Consider the following 15,059-nt stretch of genomic DNA (forward strand, 5'->3'; position numbering starts at 1 on the left):
TTGAGCCGTTAACTTAACCTTTGATAAATCATGAAATGCATTTGGTTTTTTGATAGTACGAGCGTATATCCCATCTACAGCAACTGAAACTTGCGCCTGCCACTTCATAAAATCATAATACTCACATTCAAGGGGGCTTGGTATATCATAAATGCCTACATTTGGCAAATAGCTTTTTCCTCTATCTTTTATGTAAAATACTGACTTCAATATTAGTTCAGAATGTAGTCTTCTAATGCTTTTAACGGACTAAGTTTCGTTTTAAAAGAAGCCAAAGAGGATATTATTTTAAATGTTTATTTGATCTCATTTATCCAGGTTTTAGAGTTTTAGAGTATGGATTAATTTTAGAGTAGAATGCCGTATCAAACGCGCAGCTTTTACATATTTAAGACTCAAGCCTCTATTCTACTTGCGACGTTGTGTATCTTACGTGTAATACAGAAACGAACTTGCGGTTATAAAATATGCAGTGAATCATATCAAGGGGAGGTTTCGACAGCTTGTATCCGCTTTACTTCAATTGCTTCAATTCAATATGTAAGAATATAGCTGCAACGCACTGTACGCAATATATGAAAGTTGAAGTGGTCTTTCTAACTGTTCCCCTGACTGTCATTCTTTGATTCAGTTTCAGATGAGCGAAATAATTGAACGATTTTAACCAAAATACAACGCATTAAACCCACAATGTCGGGTGGATTCATATATACTCTTCCCTTAAAAATTGATAGCCCCGGCATGTTAATAAAATATGCAAAAATCAAATCGTCTAATCTTTCTCTCTCTTCATACGCACCCACAACAATGTACAAGTATACAATGTCCTCTTATTAAATTCAATTTTGACAAAAATTTCACATATGAAACACTTTTCACAAATGAAACACATTTCAAACGATTAAAATAATTTACTGAAGCACCCGCGGTTACGAATCCGTACTTGCACAAACAGTTCAAACGGAAAACAGATTTCCTGAACTACTTTTAAGTCCAAGTAATTTTTCATGGAATAAAATTTGAGTTTTATGCATTTCTCTTTAAAAGTTCAAATCAGTGGGTAATCTACAATCTGTTTTATCGGTAGTTGAACCATAAAACCAGTTCAACATGTCATCGGAGGAGTATGTTTTGGGAGGTTCATTTGGATCGTTCAGTTTCCTGCACAGCTCGCACCAGTCGATGCCGGTCGGCTCCTCGAACGTGTACTCGTTCCGCCAGTTCAAATAGCTCACGTATTTCTCGGGGTCTTTATCTAACATTAACAAATATTCAGCAAGTTCTTTTGGAGATTTAAAGTCCGCTGTGTTGATGTGCCATTCCGGTTTGATCCCTAGCCGTGAGTAGTCGGCACCCCCGCGGCTAATAATCACTGTGTCATACAATACGCTACGGTACCACTTTTCAGTCACGTAATCAGTGGAAAAACTGTTCTCAAACGCCAGGTAAAATTTATAGTTTGCATCAATATTTCCGAAACATTTGTCGTTGTTACCGCACTCTTCTCCGCACTGACCAAATATGTCGACTGGAATATACTTTTGGAGTTCTTTAACATAGTCTTCTCGGCGGCTCCAGGTTTCGCAATGACTTACCGCCCAAGCCACCATCTTCTGCTTGGATTTTGCTTTCGACAAGAAGTCTTTATTCTGAGGCACAGTTCTCTTTACAGGAACGCCAAACGGCCGAGGTATGTCGGAATCGGTCCTGAACGTCATCGTCCAATTGAAAAGGCCAAGGAAATCCCTTGCTTCTTTTGTTTTGGGAAAATGGCTCTGACAAGGAGATTCCCTTGTGTAAAATATCCAACGTTGTTCCGCGGGTCTTACTTTTGGCAGTCTATCTCTGGCTACTGGAGCATGAAGAGGGAAATTAAAATATCGAACAAATGCTGGGGCTAGAAGAATTACAGCATCACTTTTTGGTGCCAACCATTTCTCTTCCGTAGCTATACAGTTCTTCACGGGACAACCTTGAAAAACTGTTTTGATGTCATGTTCCTCGCTATAGTAATGTCTACATTTGTGATTGAAAAGCAGAATCAATTTCTCCCCATTTGGTCTCTCTGGAATGGGCACTGGCTGAGGCAGGTCCTCGTCCTCAAAAGTGCATTTCAGCCAACCTCGAGATTGGGGAGCATATTTCTGAAGTTTGGGTCGACTTACATTGTTTTTTTTAACAGTACCGGCCTGTGAAGCAGCTGCTGGGACGCTTGCTGTTGGAGGAAATGGCATTTGATCCATATCTACATCCGATTCCATTATCTGTGTCTGTATAACTGTATGGTTAAAATGTTTGGTGAGCAAAAACAAGATGAAACAAGGCCCCAGAATGGCAAAGAGTCTTGGGAGGGCGCGCTGCCTCCGCCAAAGCTGCATCATTTTGATCCTTATATTCATCTGCCCAGTAAGGAACTCGTGACCGGTTCGCGGTGCTCTCTGAAAATATAAATAGATGCCAAAAGCCTCTGAAGTTCCTTTAATTTCGTCGACACGCATGCAAACCTTGCGAAGGAAGGGACCCGCATAGGGTGTATATAATTCATGTGTCATACTTTCAAACGTGTGTATGTATATAAATGCATCTTAAAATGTTAAGGAGACCGATATTTTGAGTAGTATAGGTAAATTTAGCAATATTTTAAAGACGGTAAAAATACGCCAAGTCAAGTCAAGCAGAAGCACCCTTGAAATACTTAGAGGTAAAGTGACAAAGAGAAACGTCAAAAATCGGAATCTTGTGCTATCGACATCAATTATGAATTAATATGGCAATTTGTCGACTCAATCGTGCACGGAATGGATAAACCTGCACAGCAAGGCTAACAAATATGCATACAAAAGATATAACTGACAATGGATGCACATTTTTGCGTTAAGAAAAGTCTAGAACTTAAGAACATTAAATTTTATTCTAAAATTCCCATTCATAATTCTGCTGGTCCATCGCCATTCAGTTTAATTTTTTCAATGAAAAAATTACAGTTATGTCGTTGAAACATATTACATAGAATGTCAAATGAACAAACTATATTTAAGCCTCTGAACTTAACAAAAATTAAGGCTAAACGCGTGTACGGGGATATTGAGGTAATATATGAATTTATTGTCGTTTAACGAGTCAACGTAAATGTGTTAGAGAAGCAAGCAAGGGTGGGGAATTTGAGATGCGCAGATTGCGTATTGCGCATTAGAATAAAAGGAATAGCGAGACAAGTAGTTTTCATTCGAGACTGTTTCAGCCGTCTTTGTCGGACTGGTGAAGTAAATGGCAAATGTGTCAAAAAGGAGGCAGGCGTCTGATTCGGATAGTGAAGATTCTGTAGACGAACGACAGAGAAGAGATTTTGTAGATTTGGTGGTACACGAAAAGAAGAGGGTGCCAAAGGGACACCAAAAAGGACAGGTGATGTAAATGAAAACAGCTCAGTCGGTAATATGGCAGACACGTTTTCGTGGTTTAAAATCTATATGGACAAACAGTTAAAACAGTTGAAAAGAGAACTCGCTGAAGAAAGTCAAAGCCGAAGCAAAAAGTTCAAGACAGTATAGCAAAAATTTTAATTAACGGGAAATCAAAAACAGTTCGAAATAGATACCGAAGTAATTGAAAATATGCAAAAAGCAGATGTGTTAATTAAGGAAGGGCAGGTGAAAGAGGTCCGTAAGGTACTGAAAGAAAGCATTGGCATTTTACAAAAGCGAAATAAACTCATAAAAATAGCAGACAAGTCAGAAGCAGGTTGGTAAGCGGTAAAAGGAATTATACTGCACGAGTCAATTTTGCAGGTGTATCTGACAGAGGATATTTTCTTTTTCGAAGAAAAAGATTACCAATATAAAACGACCAGTGATTTGCCTGTGGGCAATATGGCCATTGGAAGGAGTTTTGCCCAAACATTTACCAAACACAGGGTACAGTGCCTCCACGTGGAAGAACACACGGACACACAATCAGGGCAAGCGAAGCTAGGAAGCAAGGAAGCGGGTGATAACAAAACTAATAGAAGCAAGACGAGCAAATCAAAATTGCAAGATAAGTATTAGATCGATAATAATTTGAGAGATTCGGATAGGTTGAAGGATTACCAACAAAACATTAATGTTAAAGGGAGACTTAAGAGAAACTACCAGTTCTGGGAAAGCATACAGGCTTATAACTATATTTTAGACGTATTCAAAATGGATATGTCATTCCATTTATTCAGACACCGCCGAATTCGGTTACCAAGAATAATAAATCGTCTCTCGAAAACACAGAATTTATCATCAAAGACATTTTAAAATCTGGCAGAATTCGAGAAGTGAAAGAAACTCCAAAGTTGATGTATCCGTTAACGGTTACCTCTAACGGCAAAAAGAAACGTTTAGTACTCGATTTTTAGACACGTGAATCCATACATTTGGAAAGAGAAAATAAAATTTAAAGACGCGAGCGAGGCTCTACAATATGTTAAATTGGGAAGGTAGAAGTTTCAGTTTGATTTGAAAGATGGTTATTATCACATAGATTTTTGGGAATCACAGTAAGAATTTTTGGGTTTTTTCTTGGTGTATGAACGGTCAAATAAAATCCTATGTTGATACAGTGCTTCCTTTTGGAATTTCGTCAGCAGGTTACATATATTCAATAAAGTTTTGAGATGTTTAGTGAAACATTGGCGATCAAAACATATAACAATTATTATGTGTCTGGATGATGGTTTGGGATTTAGCGAAAATTAATAGCCTTGTGGAAATTTTACGAATCTAGTCAGACACGATTTAATTAAATCTGCTTTCGTTGTAAATGAAGTCAAAAGTATATGAGACCAACACAGAAGTTGAACTGATTGGGATTACATTGGGATTTGGAAAAAGGAATTCTTTAAATAATTGACAAAACAGTTGCAGATTTAAAAGTTGATATAATGGAAAATATATCAAAAATATCTGCTCGAAGTTTAGCTAGAGTTACGAGAAAAATTATATCTTTACATATAGTATTAGGTGATGAAACGAATATGATGACTAGAAATTTGCATCAAGTCATAAATGGCAGGAAAATTAGGATGGTCTCGATGATTTGCAAGACACATTAAATATGCTGAATGAATTAAAATGTTGGTTATCTGACATAGACAGACTATTTAAATCGCAGAGCCATGTTCGTGGAAGATGTACCAAAAATACTGGGTTTTTCAGATGCATGCGATACGCACACGGAGGTTATTTGGTTCGATGCAATTTTGAGATTTGTCACAAAATGTGGTCCGATAGTAAGAAAAAGCAGAGCTCAACATGGAGAGAATGAAAGGCGTTACTTATTTCATTGCAGTCATTTACGAAATTTATTAAAAGTTGCAAAATCGGGTGGTTGACAGATAATCAAAACATTGTGAGAATAGTACAAACTGGATCGATGAAAGTGCAGTTGTAAACACTGGCATTAAAATTTTTCAATTTTGTGTAGAAAATAATATTATTTTGCAAATAAAATCGATTCCAAGGACAAAAAACGAAAAAGCGGATTATATAAGTAAAATTATAGACAGACGTTTGTGAAGTTAAGAAAAAATTCTCTAATTTTATGAATAAAAAATGGGGCACATATACAATAGATAAGGCTGCGTTCACATGAAAAATCTATTTTCTAAAAATCTAAAAATCTGTTTGCGGTATCTTGTGATCGCGGCCTGTGCCCTGAACACCCCAGTTACTTCCGAAGCTGTAATTAATTCTTGGCGCCGCAAGCAAAGTGGACAGAGCAACAGCGGTTGCATATAGAAAAATGTAATTGATTGTCTCTCGATGTCGTATATTAGTATTTAATAAGCACTTCGCTAGACCCAGGAAAATGACCAGTTCCGGTTCAGTCAAATCACAATATTTAAGTCGAAGGTCGAGAATCAGTATTTCTAATAATTAAGTAAATGTTAAATCAAAATTTCTATCCATGACGTGAGGTGTGAACCTCCTGTCGCCCTAATTTTTTTTTTTTTTTTATAAAAATGCAGCGTTTTGTCGCATTCAGGGTGTTCAGCGTGTCGGGCAAAATAGAAGCGTATCCGAGCCATAGAAAGGAGAGACTGAGGGAGAGGCATCGTGATCACATCTTCAACTCGATGTCTCTAAATATGGGAAAAATGTTAATCAGATTCATAATTCGTGTTCATTTTCAATTTGTTATTAAGGTAAGTATTTTTTTTCAGGTGGTAAGTATACATGTACATCTTAAGAATAAAATTATTTTTTATGGTTGTCGTTTTTTAACTAAAATCGAATAAAATTGCCCGTTCTTCGTGGTCGACGCAGACAGGTATGCAACAGCTTATAGCAAGGGTTGACAAAATAAAATTATTTGAATTTGATGTGGTGGTTGTTTTTTTTTTTTTTTTTTTTTTTTTTTTTTTTTTTTTGCGAGTTATTAGACAATAAATGATTTATATGCTATTAAATGAAACGAATAGGAATATGAATGAATTTATTGTCATTTAACGAGTCAACGAAAATGTGTTAGAGAAGCAAGTCGGGTGAGGAAATGAGTTCATTGCGCAGTAGTATCGCGAAACGAGTAGTTTTCATTCGAGACTGTTTCAGCCGTCTGCGTCGGACCGGTGAAGTAAATCGCAAATATGTGACAAAAGATTTTTTTAAATAGTATCGATAGCATACGCAGAGATTATAAGCCGGTCAGAAAAGTAATGCATATAAGAGAAGGTATAGGAGGGGCCAGTTGCCATAAGTAGGTGTATTGAAAAGGGTAGGGGCCTATACGTTTTGTAGTATTCATGATTTACTAAGTGAAATTTCAACAGTGTAAAGCCTAGGTCCCAACCGAGCGTACGGGCTGCTACGTGTGGTTTACGGCCACAAATGGGGAAAATGTGGGAGTTCGTGCGTAAGGAGCACGTCCATCGTGCGATTTTTGGAGGACGCAAACAGCACGTAGAAACTTTTTGTCATGATCAACAACCGCTACGCTGCAATCTAGCTACGTCCTAGCCGGACGCAAGGAACCTAAAAACCGTGCGTCCAAAACGTAGTTGGGACCTAGGCTTAAAAGGTGCAAGCGGGATGTAAGTAACAAAGAAGAGGTGGTAGTAGTGATAAGCCTGTAGAAGGCGATAGTTTCTGATGTACAGTTAATTCGTGGTATGTACGCATTTGGTAATACAGATAAGAATGCAACCGTTAAAATGGTTGGAAAGATTTTATTGAATTGTATAAAAGGTGGTTAAAAATTTAATGTGTACAACAAAGAAAATAGATGTATTGGTTAGGAGAAGTTGGTAGATGGTTATAGTTTGAGAGTTTGTGAAGTACAGTTAACGCGTGGTACGTACGCATTTTGCGACGCAGACAGGCATGCTCATAGCAAGGGTTAACGAAATAGAATGATCTGAATTTGATGTGGTGGTTGGTTTTTTCGTTGCGAGTTATTAGACAATAAATTATTTATATGCGATTAATTGAAAAGATAAGAATACAAATGTAGATACCCTGTAGATAACGTTTCAGACTACATGTTTAATATACAAAATAAACACTTTAGATTTGGAACTGAAGATGTGAAGTTGTTGTTATATTCCCTCTCCGATGCCTCAGTGACGAGCGATATTTTAGAAAGAACCTGGTTAGGGAGTATCATGGACCCCTACAGAATGTCTCTCTGTCAGGGTGGCTATATCAGAACTTTTCTAACCGACTCATCAGCTGCAAACATAAAAAAAATCTTTGCCAGTAGAGCTATTGGCATGTTAATAGCAGTAGATTTGTTGACTTCTTCGATTTTTAGAAATATATGGGTTGTATATAGTTTGTATAAAACAGAAAATAAATGTGTGTGCGTTCTTTTGTTACATTTATAGGCCCACTGAGACACCCTGTATTTTTGCGTATACGTGCGTGACATCGTGCGTAAACATCACCGCAACGCCTATGTTATGCTTTAAACTTAATTCATAATTTAACAAAAAATACACCGATTGTTGCTTTGTTTTGTGCTCGTGCACACACAAGTACGTTCACTTAACATTTTCTTGGTGGAGCGGTACGAAGAATTTGTGCGTAAAATATGCAGCAAATGAATTAACTTTGGGTTCTTAACAATACCATTTTATATTACCAGTATGAGAATTTCTCAACGTGCTCGACATTTCTCGCCGGTGATCTGCAATAATCCACATATATGGCGTGTGCTAAATAGCAGAGTTTGTAAAAAATCTAATGATTTTTTGTATACGACTCGGTCAGTGGCTCGTTGTCATACATATAGAACTCTACAAAAGATCGTATATTTGATCATTGAAAGTGCCGAGAAACCAGACAATATCGACAATGGCGGATCCAGGAGTTGGTCACAAGGACGAAAAAACAGTAGACAAGACCACCTACCATAAAATGTACAATGATTAGGAAATTCCACGGTTTTTGTATCGTTTTGCTCGGTGCATGGTCTTTTAAAAGGTAGAAGAGGATATCTAAAACCTAACAGGGCATACCAGGGACGGATCCAGGATTATTTGAAGGGGGGGGGGGTCCGCGGATGCGAAGCCGACCCCCCCCCCCCAACTTGGCGTAGGGTTCGGGGCCCTCTGAAGGGCCACGAAAAAATTTGGTATTTAGGAGGGCGAACGGTGCCATGTGGTACGGTTTAGAACTATGATTCAGCTAGTCGAAATTCTAATTTCAAGAGTGGACCAGAAATCGAATGGGGGGGGGGGGTCAGGACCCCCTGACCCCCCTCTAAATCCACCACTGCCCACTGCCAAACCCCTTATCCGCCATGGATTGTGAAGATCGTATCTTTAGATCCATGACATTCCCATGTCAGCTTTGTAGTCATTGGTTTGAATCAGATAGAGGACGCCTTTATATAGGCCTATATATATATATACATACATGAAGGCCTATATGAATCTGTATACGTACCCTGTTAACTTGAGGATAATACATGGCTGCTTGATTGTTCCGTCAAACCGTATCCTGTAGATATTTTACCCTGTTCTGTTCCTTATTCTAGTGATTCATTTACTGTGCATAAAATAAACAACGAAACACCTTCATCTGGATACATTTTCACAACTAATAATACTTATACATTGCTCTTTTCAGCCGACGTTTTCTCTTTTATTATTGATAAGATAGTTGAACATGTGTTCGTAATGTGGACAGTGTATACTTATTAACCGTATATACCTGATGTCTCCTTTAAGTAAACAGGACAAACAAATTATATAAATAATATGTGTTAAAGAAACCCATGCTCTACAGTCATGGAACGTGCCTGTAGTTCCGTGTCACATATGTAGAAGAAATACATATGAATGATTTAAGTTTGCGTGAAACTCAAATAACGATTCGTGTGTGTGTGTTGAGATATTCGCCGACCAAAGTCCGCACACAACTGAATACTGCTGTAATAAATGAGACATTAAGAGCCCGCTTGTCACTGTATTATTCATAAAATACATGTAACAGGCATTCAATCATTTCGTCATGCATGCCACATATTGCTACTATGGACTTCACTTCTACAAAATATTTAATTCCATTAATTGTACTGAAAACACGCTGATCAATCAAAGGAAATATATCTAGTTTGGTATTTTATATATTGATTTTACAAAGATTTAATACAAAGATATTTAGTTAAACAAAGTTTGGAATTTTAGTAAACACAATAGGCCTACAACCGTACGCCACTGCCTGAGTCTGATACTTAATTAGACTAAAAACACTTATTTCCAATCTCAATCCTAAGAAAATATATGCATTTTATTTTGGACCTATGCGTTCTGTTATTTTTGCTTATTGCTATTTAAAGTCGCTGAGATAACATATCACCGTCTTGGTCTTCATAAAAAAGAGAATTTTAAGAAACTACAAATGTACTTTTTTACCTTAGTGATTGAATCAATCAAAAGTAGGCCTAAATTACTATGTGCACACAGACTTTTAATGGGAATCTCTCGTACAGAGGAAAACTGCTGAACTGGTTAATCTATTTGTTGAACCCGTAGGCCCTATGTGTAATCTCTCGCGTTCTGTACGAATAGGAAGGGAAGAATCCACCAAATAGACCAACCACGGACTGTTATAGAATGTAGTGCTGTGAGAAAAACTAGTGATTTTTTCCCCAATTTTCCTGACTTTTCTTGTGTGTGTCGCTAGCGTTAATTTTGGTGTCAACTAGCAGGCCAATGTGTAAACTACTGCCCATTTTTTTCAGGACTTGGCACAAGTGTCGTGCGCGTGGGACCTCTGGCGGAGGAAGCTACCGACTGTGAGCGGTGCAGTGGTTTGTTTACAAACACGAGGGGTGCACATGTTCAAGTACTGTCGATGTAACGTGACGGAGAGTCCCCCATGACAGAGAGCCCGTTTTCCTTTCATTTCGAGAGGTAAGCTTCGCCCTAAATTTTGGCCCACTTACATGTAGGTTAGGCTAAGCTCAACCATAATAAATAAATGGAGGGCGGACCCTTAGTTTCGTTACACGTGTAAGAAACGTAGCTTTGCAACAGCATATTTTGTGCCACTGGGAGTTACATGTAGGCCTATGTCCGTGTGTCTGCCGTCCATGGGGAAAGGGAAATGTTTTACAAAATTATTCTGTTGATGCAGTTTGCACGCATTTCTTAGTATGGCCGTCAATGGGAAATTATTTGGTGGTTTCTATCCCGAAGAACTCAAAATATACATGCGCTGTGACCTCCATATGACGTCAGCCGTGGGCGGCATTTCCATTGTGTTATAATAAGCTTGGGTTTTTTGCTGTGTGCTATTAATAACTAATCGGAATCCGTTAAAACCCGATAGAAGCCATGTTGCTTGAAAATAGTAACCCCATGGCAATGTTTCACAGCACAAACAGTGACTTGAGGAAACAGTGTCACCTGGATTCTACCTCTGAGATAAACCACTGAAACCTGTACAAAACGACTAGAAAAATAGACACAAAGTAAGTATACCCGTGGATCAATCGTAAATGTAACAGGGTGTATCACGGCACAGCCAAATGTACGTTGTTCGCTATACATTGGGTATATATGAGGTTTGAATTAGAACTGCATCGTGATGTTTTATACATGTCAAGTGGTCTTTGGATCTACAAAGCTCTACAGGTTAAAATAAGGCGATTTAGATTAATTTATGGCAATATACAGTTACATTTAAGGCTCCGTTCTTCCACCCTCCCACACTTCGTTGACTACCCCCTCCATATTGCTCATCCCACCCCCATCATTTATAAACTGCCAGTGCTGCAAGGTGAATCACAGTATCGAAGCGTTATTTTGGAAGCATTAAATTGAAGTTAATCTCGGAGCAAAATGAATGTATAAAACAAATATATTGATAAATTTATGTAAAAAAAAATTAAGATATCCTCTTCCTCTTTCTCTCTAAAATAACATCAAAAGAAAACTAATTTTACTGAAGAGAAATGTAGGGATATGATAATATTAACTAGAAGAAAATGAGAACAGAATTGTCACTGTGAAAGAAATCCTGTACACATGTATATGTATATATCTATATTTACCCAAATCTGCACGCTTATCTTCATGTGCTTCTATATTAATTTTGTTATAAATATGTTTTAGGTGTTAGACGGACAACCATGCAATTGAAAATTGAGAGACAACTAAAAAAATATGTGACTGATTGCGAAAGGACATTCGAAGAAGTTGAAAAAACAAAGGATGTCGCCGTCAAACGACTGAGGGAGCTGGCGGTCGAATTAGAAGACCAGCAGCGGAAATTGGACATCGCTAAGATCTCGGCTGCATCATCTGGTATATTTGGCGGCGGACTTGTCCTCACGGGCTTTGGGTTGGCTTTCTTTACATTTGGTACTTCGCTCGTGGTAACAGCTGTGGGCACCGTCGTAGGAGGTACTTCGTTACTGACCAAGGCCGCGACAGATATCGCTGAGGCGGTGATTAACAGCAAAAAGATGAAAAAGGCGCAGGAAGCACTGCAAAAATACAAAGAATCTTTCACTTCAGCCTCAAAATCTATATCCAAACTAAAGAATTTTGTAGCAGATAATAAATTGGACACCCAATCCCTGGTGCATAATTTACTTGCTAGAGCTGGCCAGCTGTTAAAACACCCAGTTTCGTTATTGGCTCTTCGCGTAGTTTCTTCCACTGTGGTGGCAGGTAGCAGTGCGGTGATAACCATAAAGGAGGCTGTTTGTAAAGGATCAGTGACGGTGTCAGAAGCCGGGGGACCCTTGATTAAAACACTAACCACTGCACAGAAAATAGGTAAAGTGGCTGGGGCAACAGGTGCGGTTGTGGGCATAGCTTTTGATTTGAAGGATCTGATTGAAACGTCTATAAAACTGCACAAAAAGAAACATTCAGAGGTAGCGTGCCAAATACATGCCATGGCAAAGAGTTTGGAAACTTCTTATTCGGCGTAAAAATAAAACCAGCGGAGTGATGAAAAGTAACTGAAAATGTTTGAACTAGAGAAAAGTTGTAAAATCCAAAAATGCCTACATTGAACCTTAATAATTGCCAATGAGCATATTTTTTCGCTATCGTGAAATATACGGTCCCCATAGATAACAGCTTTATTTGTAATATTTGTCATAGTATAACTTATGCAAACATTTATAATTTTGACAGTTATGCACTTTATTGATAATGCATGAATTTATGTATCGTTTATGATATTTTAAGCAATCAATACAATAAGCCTATGACACGTTTTTTCACTGAAACTAGTGAGACAATAATGACAGCCTCTCATGAAAATGCACTTCATTCATTTATTTATCACTTTAAAACTGTTAAACATACATCTTAAAGGAAATTGTAACATGTATTGACATTTTTCTTAAAGATTCTTAGATCTCCCATTTTGAAGATTGACAATTTAATAGTAAAGTGTGCTTTGGCATTTACAGACAGAAGTGCAGTTGCTGAGGGCAAGGGAGATTGCCTTCAAATATTTTTGATATATCACAGTTTACAAGTGCAATTAAGAGAAATTTTTGCATATTGAGAATTTTATATTTAATTCTGTGGTTACCTGTTGTACCAGTACCTATAATAAAAATGGATGTTAAGAAAAAGATATTTTGTAGTTTGTCTTGCTAATGAGAAATTTGACAATGCTCGGATGCTAGGCTATTGTTTATCCCAGGTCTTCTATCTGTTACAAAAGCGTATATAAGTCATGGCTATATTTTATAAAATATTTTGAAAAATTAAGATAATGGCTTGATGTTTAATGATTGGAAACAAAATATTGGAGACACGTGTGACCCCCACCAACAAATTGGCGCGTGCAACACTTCAATCTATAAAAGCTACCTTAAGATTAAACCCACTTCTTGGTCGTTGTGTCAACCTTACTGTATACCCTATAAACTTTGTTGATTATCGTAGTACACGTGGGAAAATTTTCTTCTCTTACGAAGAATAACACCTGCATATTATATCAATTTGACCCATACATGAACTACTGTGCAATCGCGTAGATAGCCCATTGCCTCAAAAACACCTGTAACAAGTCAACCACTTCTTGGCTTTGTGCTTTAACCAGAAAGATGAGGGTCTTGCTTTTTGGGTTGTTCTCTTCGTTGTGTGTCCTGGTATCTAGCCAGGATGTTAACATGCTCCTTGAAGAGATAGATCAGCTGCGTTTCCAGCTTAAGAAGGCACAATCCTCATTAACAAAGCTGCAGAATAAGTGTATGGCTGGTCAAGGTTTGTACAGACATTTTTTTTAGATATTTTAGCCAATGTTTTATGCTACAAAGGACAAATTTCAATTTCACATTTTACTATAAAGAGTAAAGTAAACGGGCTCGTTGAGATCGTTATGAACACAGTAAAAAGATAAAACTCCCAAGATACAAGTCCCAAAACCTACCAACTTACTACATTGATCTCCTTAGCAATTCCCTCGGACTTCGTGCAATTTGGACAGTCTTCCTACAAACTGGTGACAAACCCGAAGCTGGCGTACAAGCCTGCGGAGGATTACTGCAGAACGCTGCACCCTCGGGCTCACCTCGTCACTATCGAGTCCAAGGAAGAGAACCAGTTTTTGCGCGACCTCATGGTTAATGGTGAGACAAATTAGAAAGCTTTCCTAACCAATAAATATGATACACAGTTGTTGTAGTGTTTCGGTCATTGTTTTTACATCTTAGTGTGAAATTTTCTCAGCAAGAAAAGTTATTTAGCTGCTTTCGAGAAATTTAAGTAGTTTGTTCCTAGAATTTTGTCGATGCTTTAATTTATTCAAAGTGTAATGTTATAAGAATACATATATGTTTAAATTTCCAAGAAGGGCCCATATTTGTTTTTACATTCAGGGCAAACAGTTGATCACGACTACTTCTGTCGCTTCAAATAAGGCTAGCGCATATGTTCTGGTAACAAAATTAAGAAACGGAAACGCTTTCTCGTATTGCTCTCGGGTTCGGCCACAAAGATCATAGTTTAACCTGTATAATATCTCTCATTTTATCTATTCTGTAACCAGACCATGGCACTTATTTCGCCCTCATCGGAGGAAACGATCTTGCCCAGGAGGGCGATTGGCGCTGGATATCCACAGGGAAACCCATGCAGTACACTAACTGGACGCCAGGCATGCCTGACAACAGCGGCAACTACGAACACTGCGTCACCATGCTGGACAGTGGGAAGTGGAACGATCTGGGTTGTGATTACGTTGAAGATGGTTTCTTTTGTGAGATCGATCCTGATCTCTCAACTGAGAGTATCTTGGGCTAGGAACATTTTGCAACTCGCGATCGTATAGACCCTTGAATATCATGCCCAGTATATGTGGCTGGCTGGCCTCTAGACTTCGTTCAAGTCTGGTACCTTGTAACATGTATCTACCTAAGATGGTAGGGATAAGTATGTACATTTCTCGTCTTTTATTGAATCAAATTTACATAGTTCCTTTTGGGATGTAATAGTCATATTGAAAGTTAACTCGATGTACTTTCATAAACTTAAGGACAAAAACTGAATAAAAATATCAGATTTCAGCATCGCTTGAATGTAATTTTTCAACAATTTTATAAGTATTTTACTAAGA

General features: G+C 37.9%; 3 protein-coding genes across 7 annotated transcripts; 2 read left to right on the top strand and 1 right to left on the bottom strand.

Moving 5' to 3' along the window:
* Positions 1-811: 811 nt before the first annotated feature.
* LOC106151592 (lewis-type alpha-(1,3)-fucosyltransferase) lies at positions 812-9,075 on the bottom strand. The gene is made up of 2 exons (XM_013524931.2): positions 8,913-9,075; positions 812-2,438 (listed from the first exon to the last, which is right to left on the bottom strand). The coding sequence occupies exons 1-2, from the start codon at positions 8,934-8,936 to the stop codon at positions 1,041-1,043; spliced, it is 1,422 nt and encodes a 473-aa protein (XP_013380385.2). The 5' UTR covers positions 8,937-9,075; the 3' UTR covers positions 812-1,040.
* Positions 3,214-13,075, top strand: LOC106156653 (uncharacterized). Of its 5 annotated transcripts, XR_015332253.1 has the most exons (4): positions 3,214-3,405; positions 10,213-10,384; positions 10,626-10,944; positions 11,588-13,075. XR_015332253.1 is itself a non-coding variant. In XM_087002936.1 (3 exons), the coding sequence occupies exons 1-2, from the start codon at positions 3,268-3,270 to the stop codon at positions 10,351-10,353; spliced, it is 279 nt and encodes a 92-aa protein (XP_086859062.1). In that variant the 5' UTR covers positions 3,214-3,267; the 3' UTR covers positions 10,354-10,384; positions 11,150-11,581. The 5 variants fall into 5 exon arrangements, 4 of the variants coding, with proteins under 4 accessions (XP_086859062.1, XP_086859063.1, XP_086859061.1 ...); XM_087002936.1 differs by lacking the exons at positions 10,626-10,944; positions 11,588-13,075 and adding an exon at positions 11,150-11,581; XM_087002937.1 differs by lacking the exons at positions 10,626-10,944; positions 11,588-13,075 and adding an exon at positions 11,161-11,581.
* A 391-nt stretch (positions 13,076-13,466) lies between these two features.
* On the top strand, positions 13,467-15,009 carry LOC106151590 (perlucin-like). Its single transcript, XM_013524928.2, has 3 exons — positions 13,467-13,708; positions 13,900-14,073; positions 14,493-15,009. Exons 1-3 carry the CDS (start codon positions 13,549-13,551, stop codon positions 14,744-14,746), a joined length of 588 nt encoding a protein of 195 aa, XP_013380382.2. The 5' UTR covers positions 13,467-13,548; the 3' UTR covers positions 14,747-15,009.
* Positions 15,010-15,059: the final 50 nt, after the last annotated feature.

This window comes from Lingula anatina, chromosome 1, assembly GCF_051362555.1.
Source record: "Lingula anatina isolate TDL-2025a chromosome 1, LinAna3.0, whole genome shotgun sequence".
In the NCBI taxonomy this organism is placed as follows: domain Eukaryota; kingdom Metazoa; phylum Brachiopoda; class Lingulata; order Lingulida; family Lingulidae; genus Lingula; species Lingula anatina.

Coding starts and splice junctions, on each gene's coding strand:
- LOC106151590 (XM_013524928.2), top strand. CDS start 13,549: ATGAGGGTCTTGCTTTTTGGGTTGTTCTCTTCGTTGTGTGTCCTGGTA. Junction 13,709..13,899: donor TAAGTGTATGGCTGGTCAAG/GTTTGTACAGAC, acceptor TGATCTCCTTAG/CAATTCCCTCGGACTTCGTG. Junction 14,074..14,492: donor GCGCGACCTCATGGTTAATG/GTGAGACAAATT, acceptor TTCTGTAACCAG/ACCATGGCACTTATTTCGCC.
- LOC106156653 (XM_087002935.1), top strand. CDS start 11,605: ATGCAATTGAAAATTGAGAGACAACTAAAAAAATATGTGACTGATTGC.
- LOC106151592 (XM_013524931.2), bottom strand. CDS start 8,936: ATGTATTATCCTCAAGTTAACAGG. Junction 2,439..8,912: donor ATTATCCTCAAGTTAACAGG/GTACGTATACAG, acceptor TTATATTTTCAG/AGAGCACCGCGAACCGGTCA.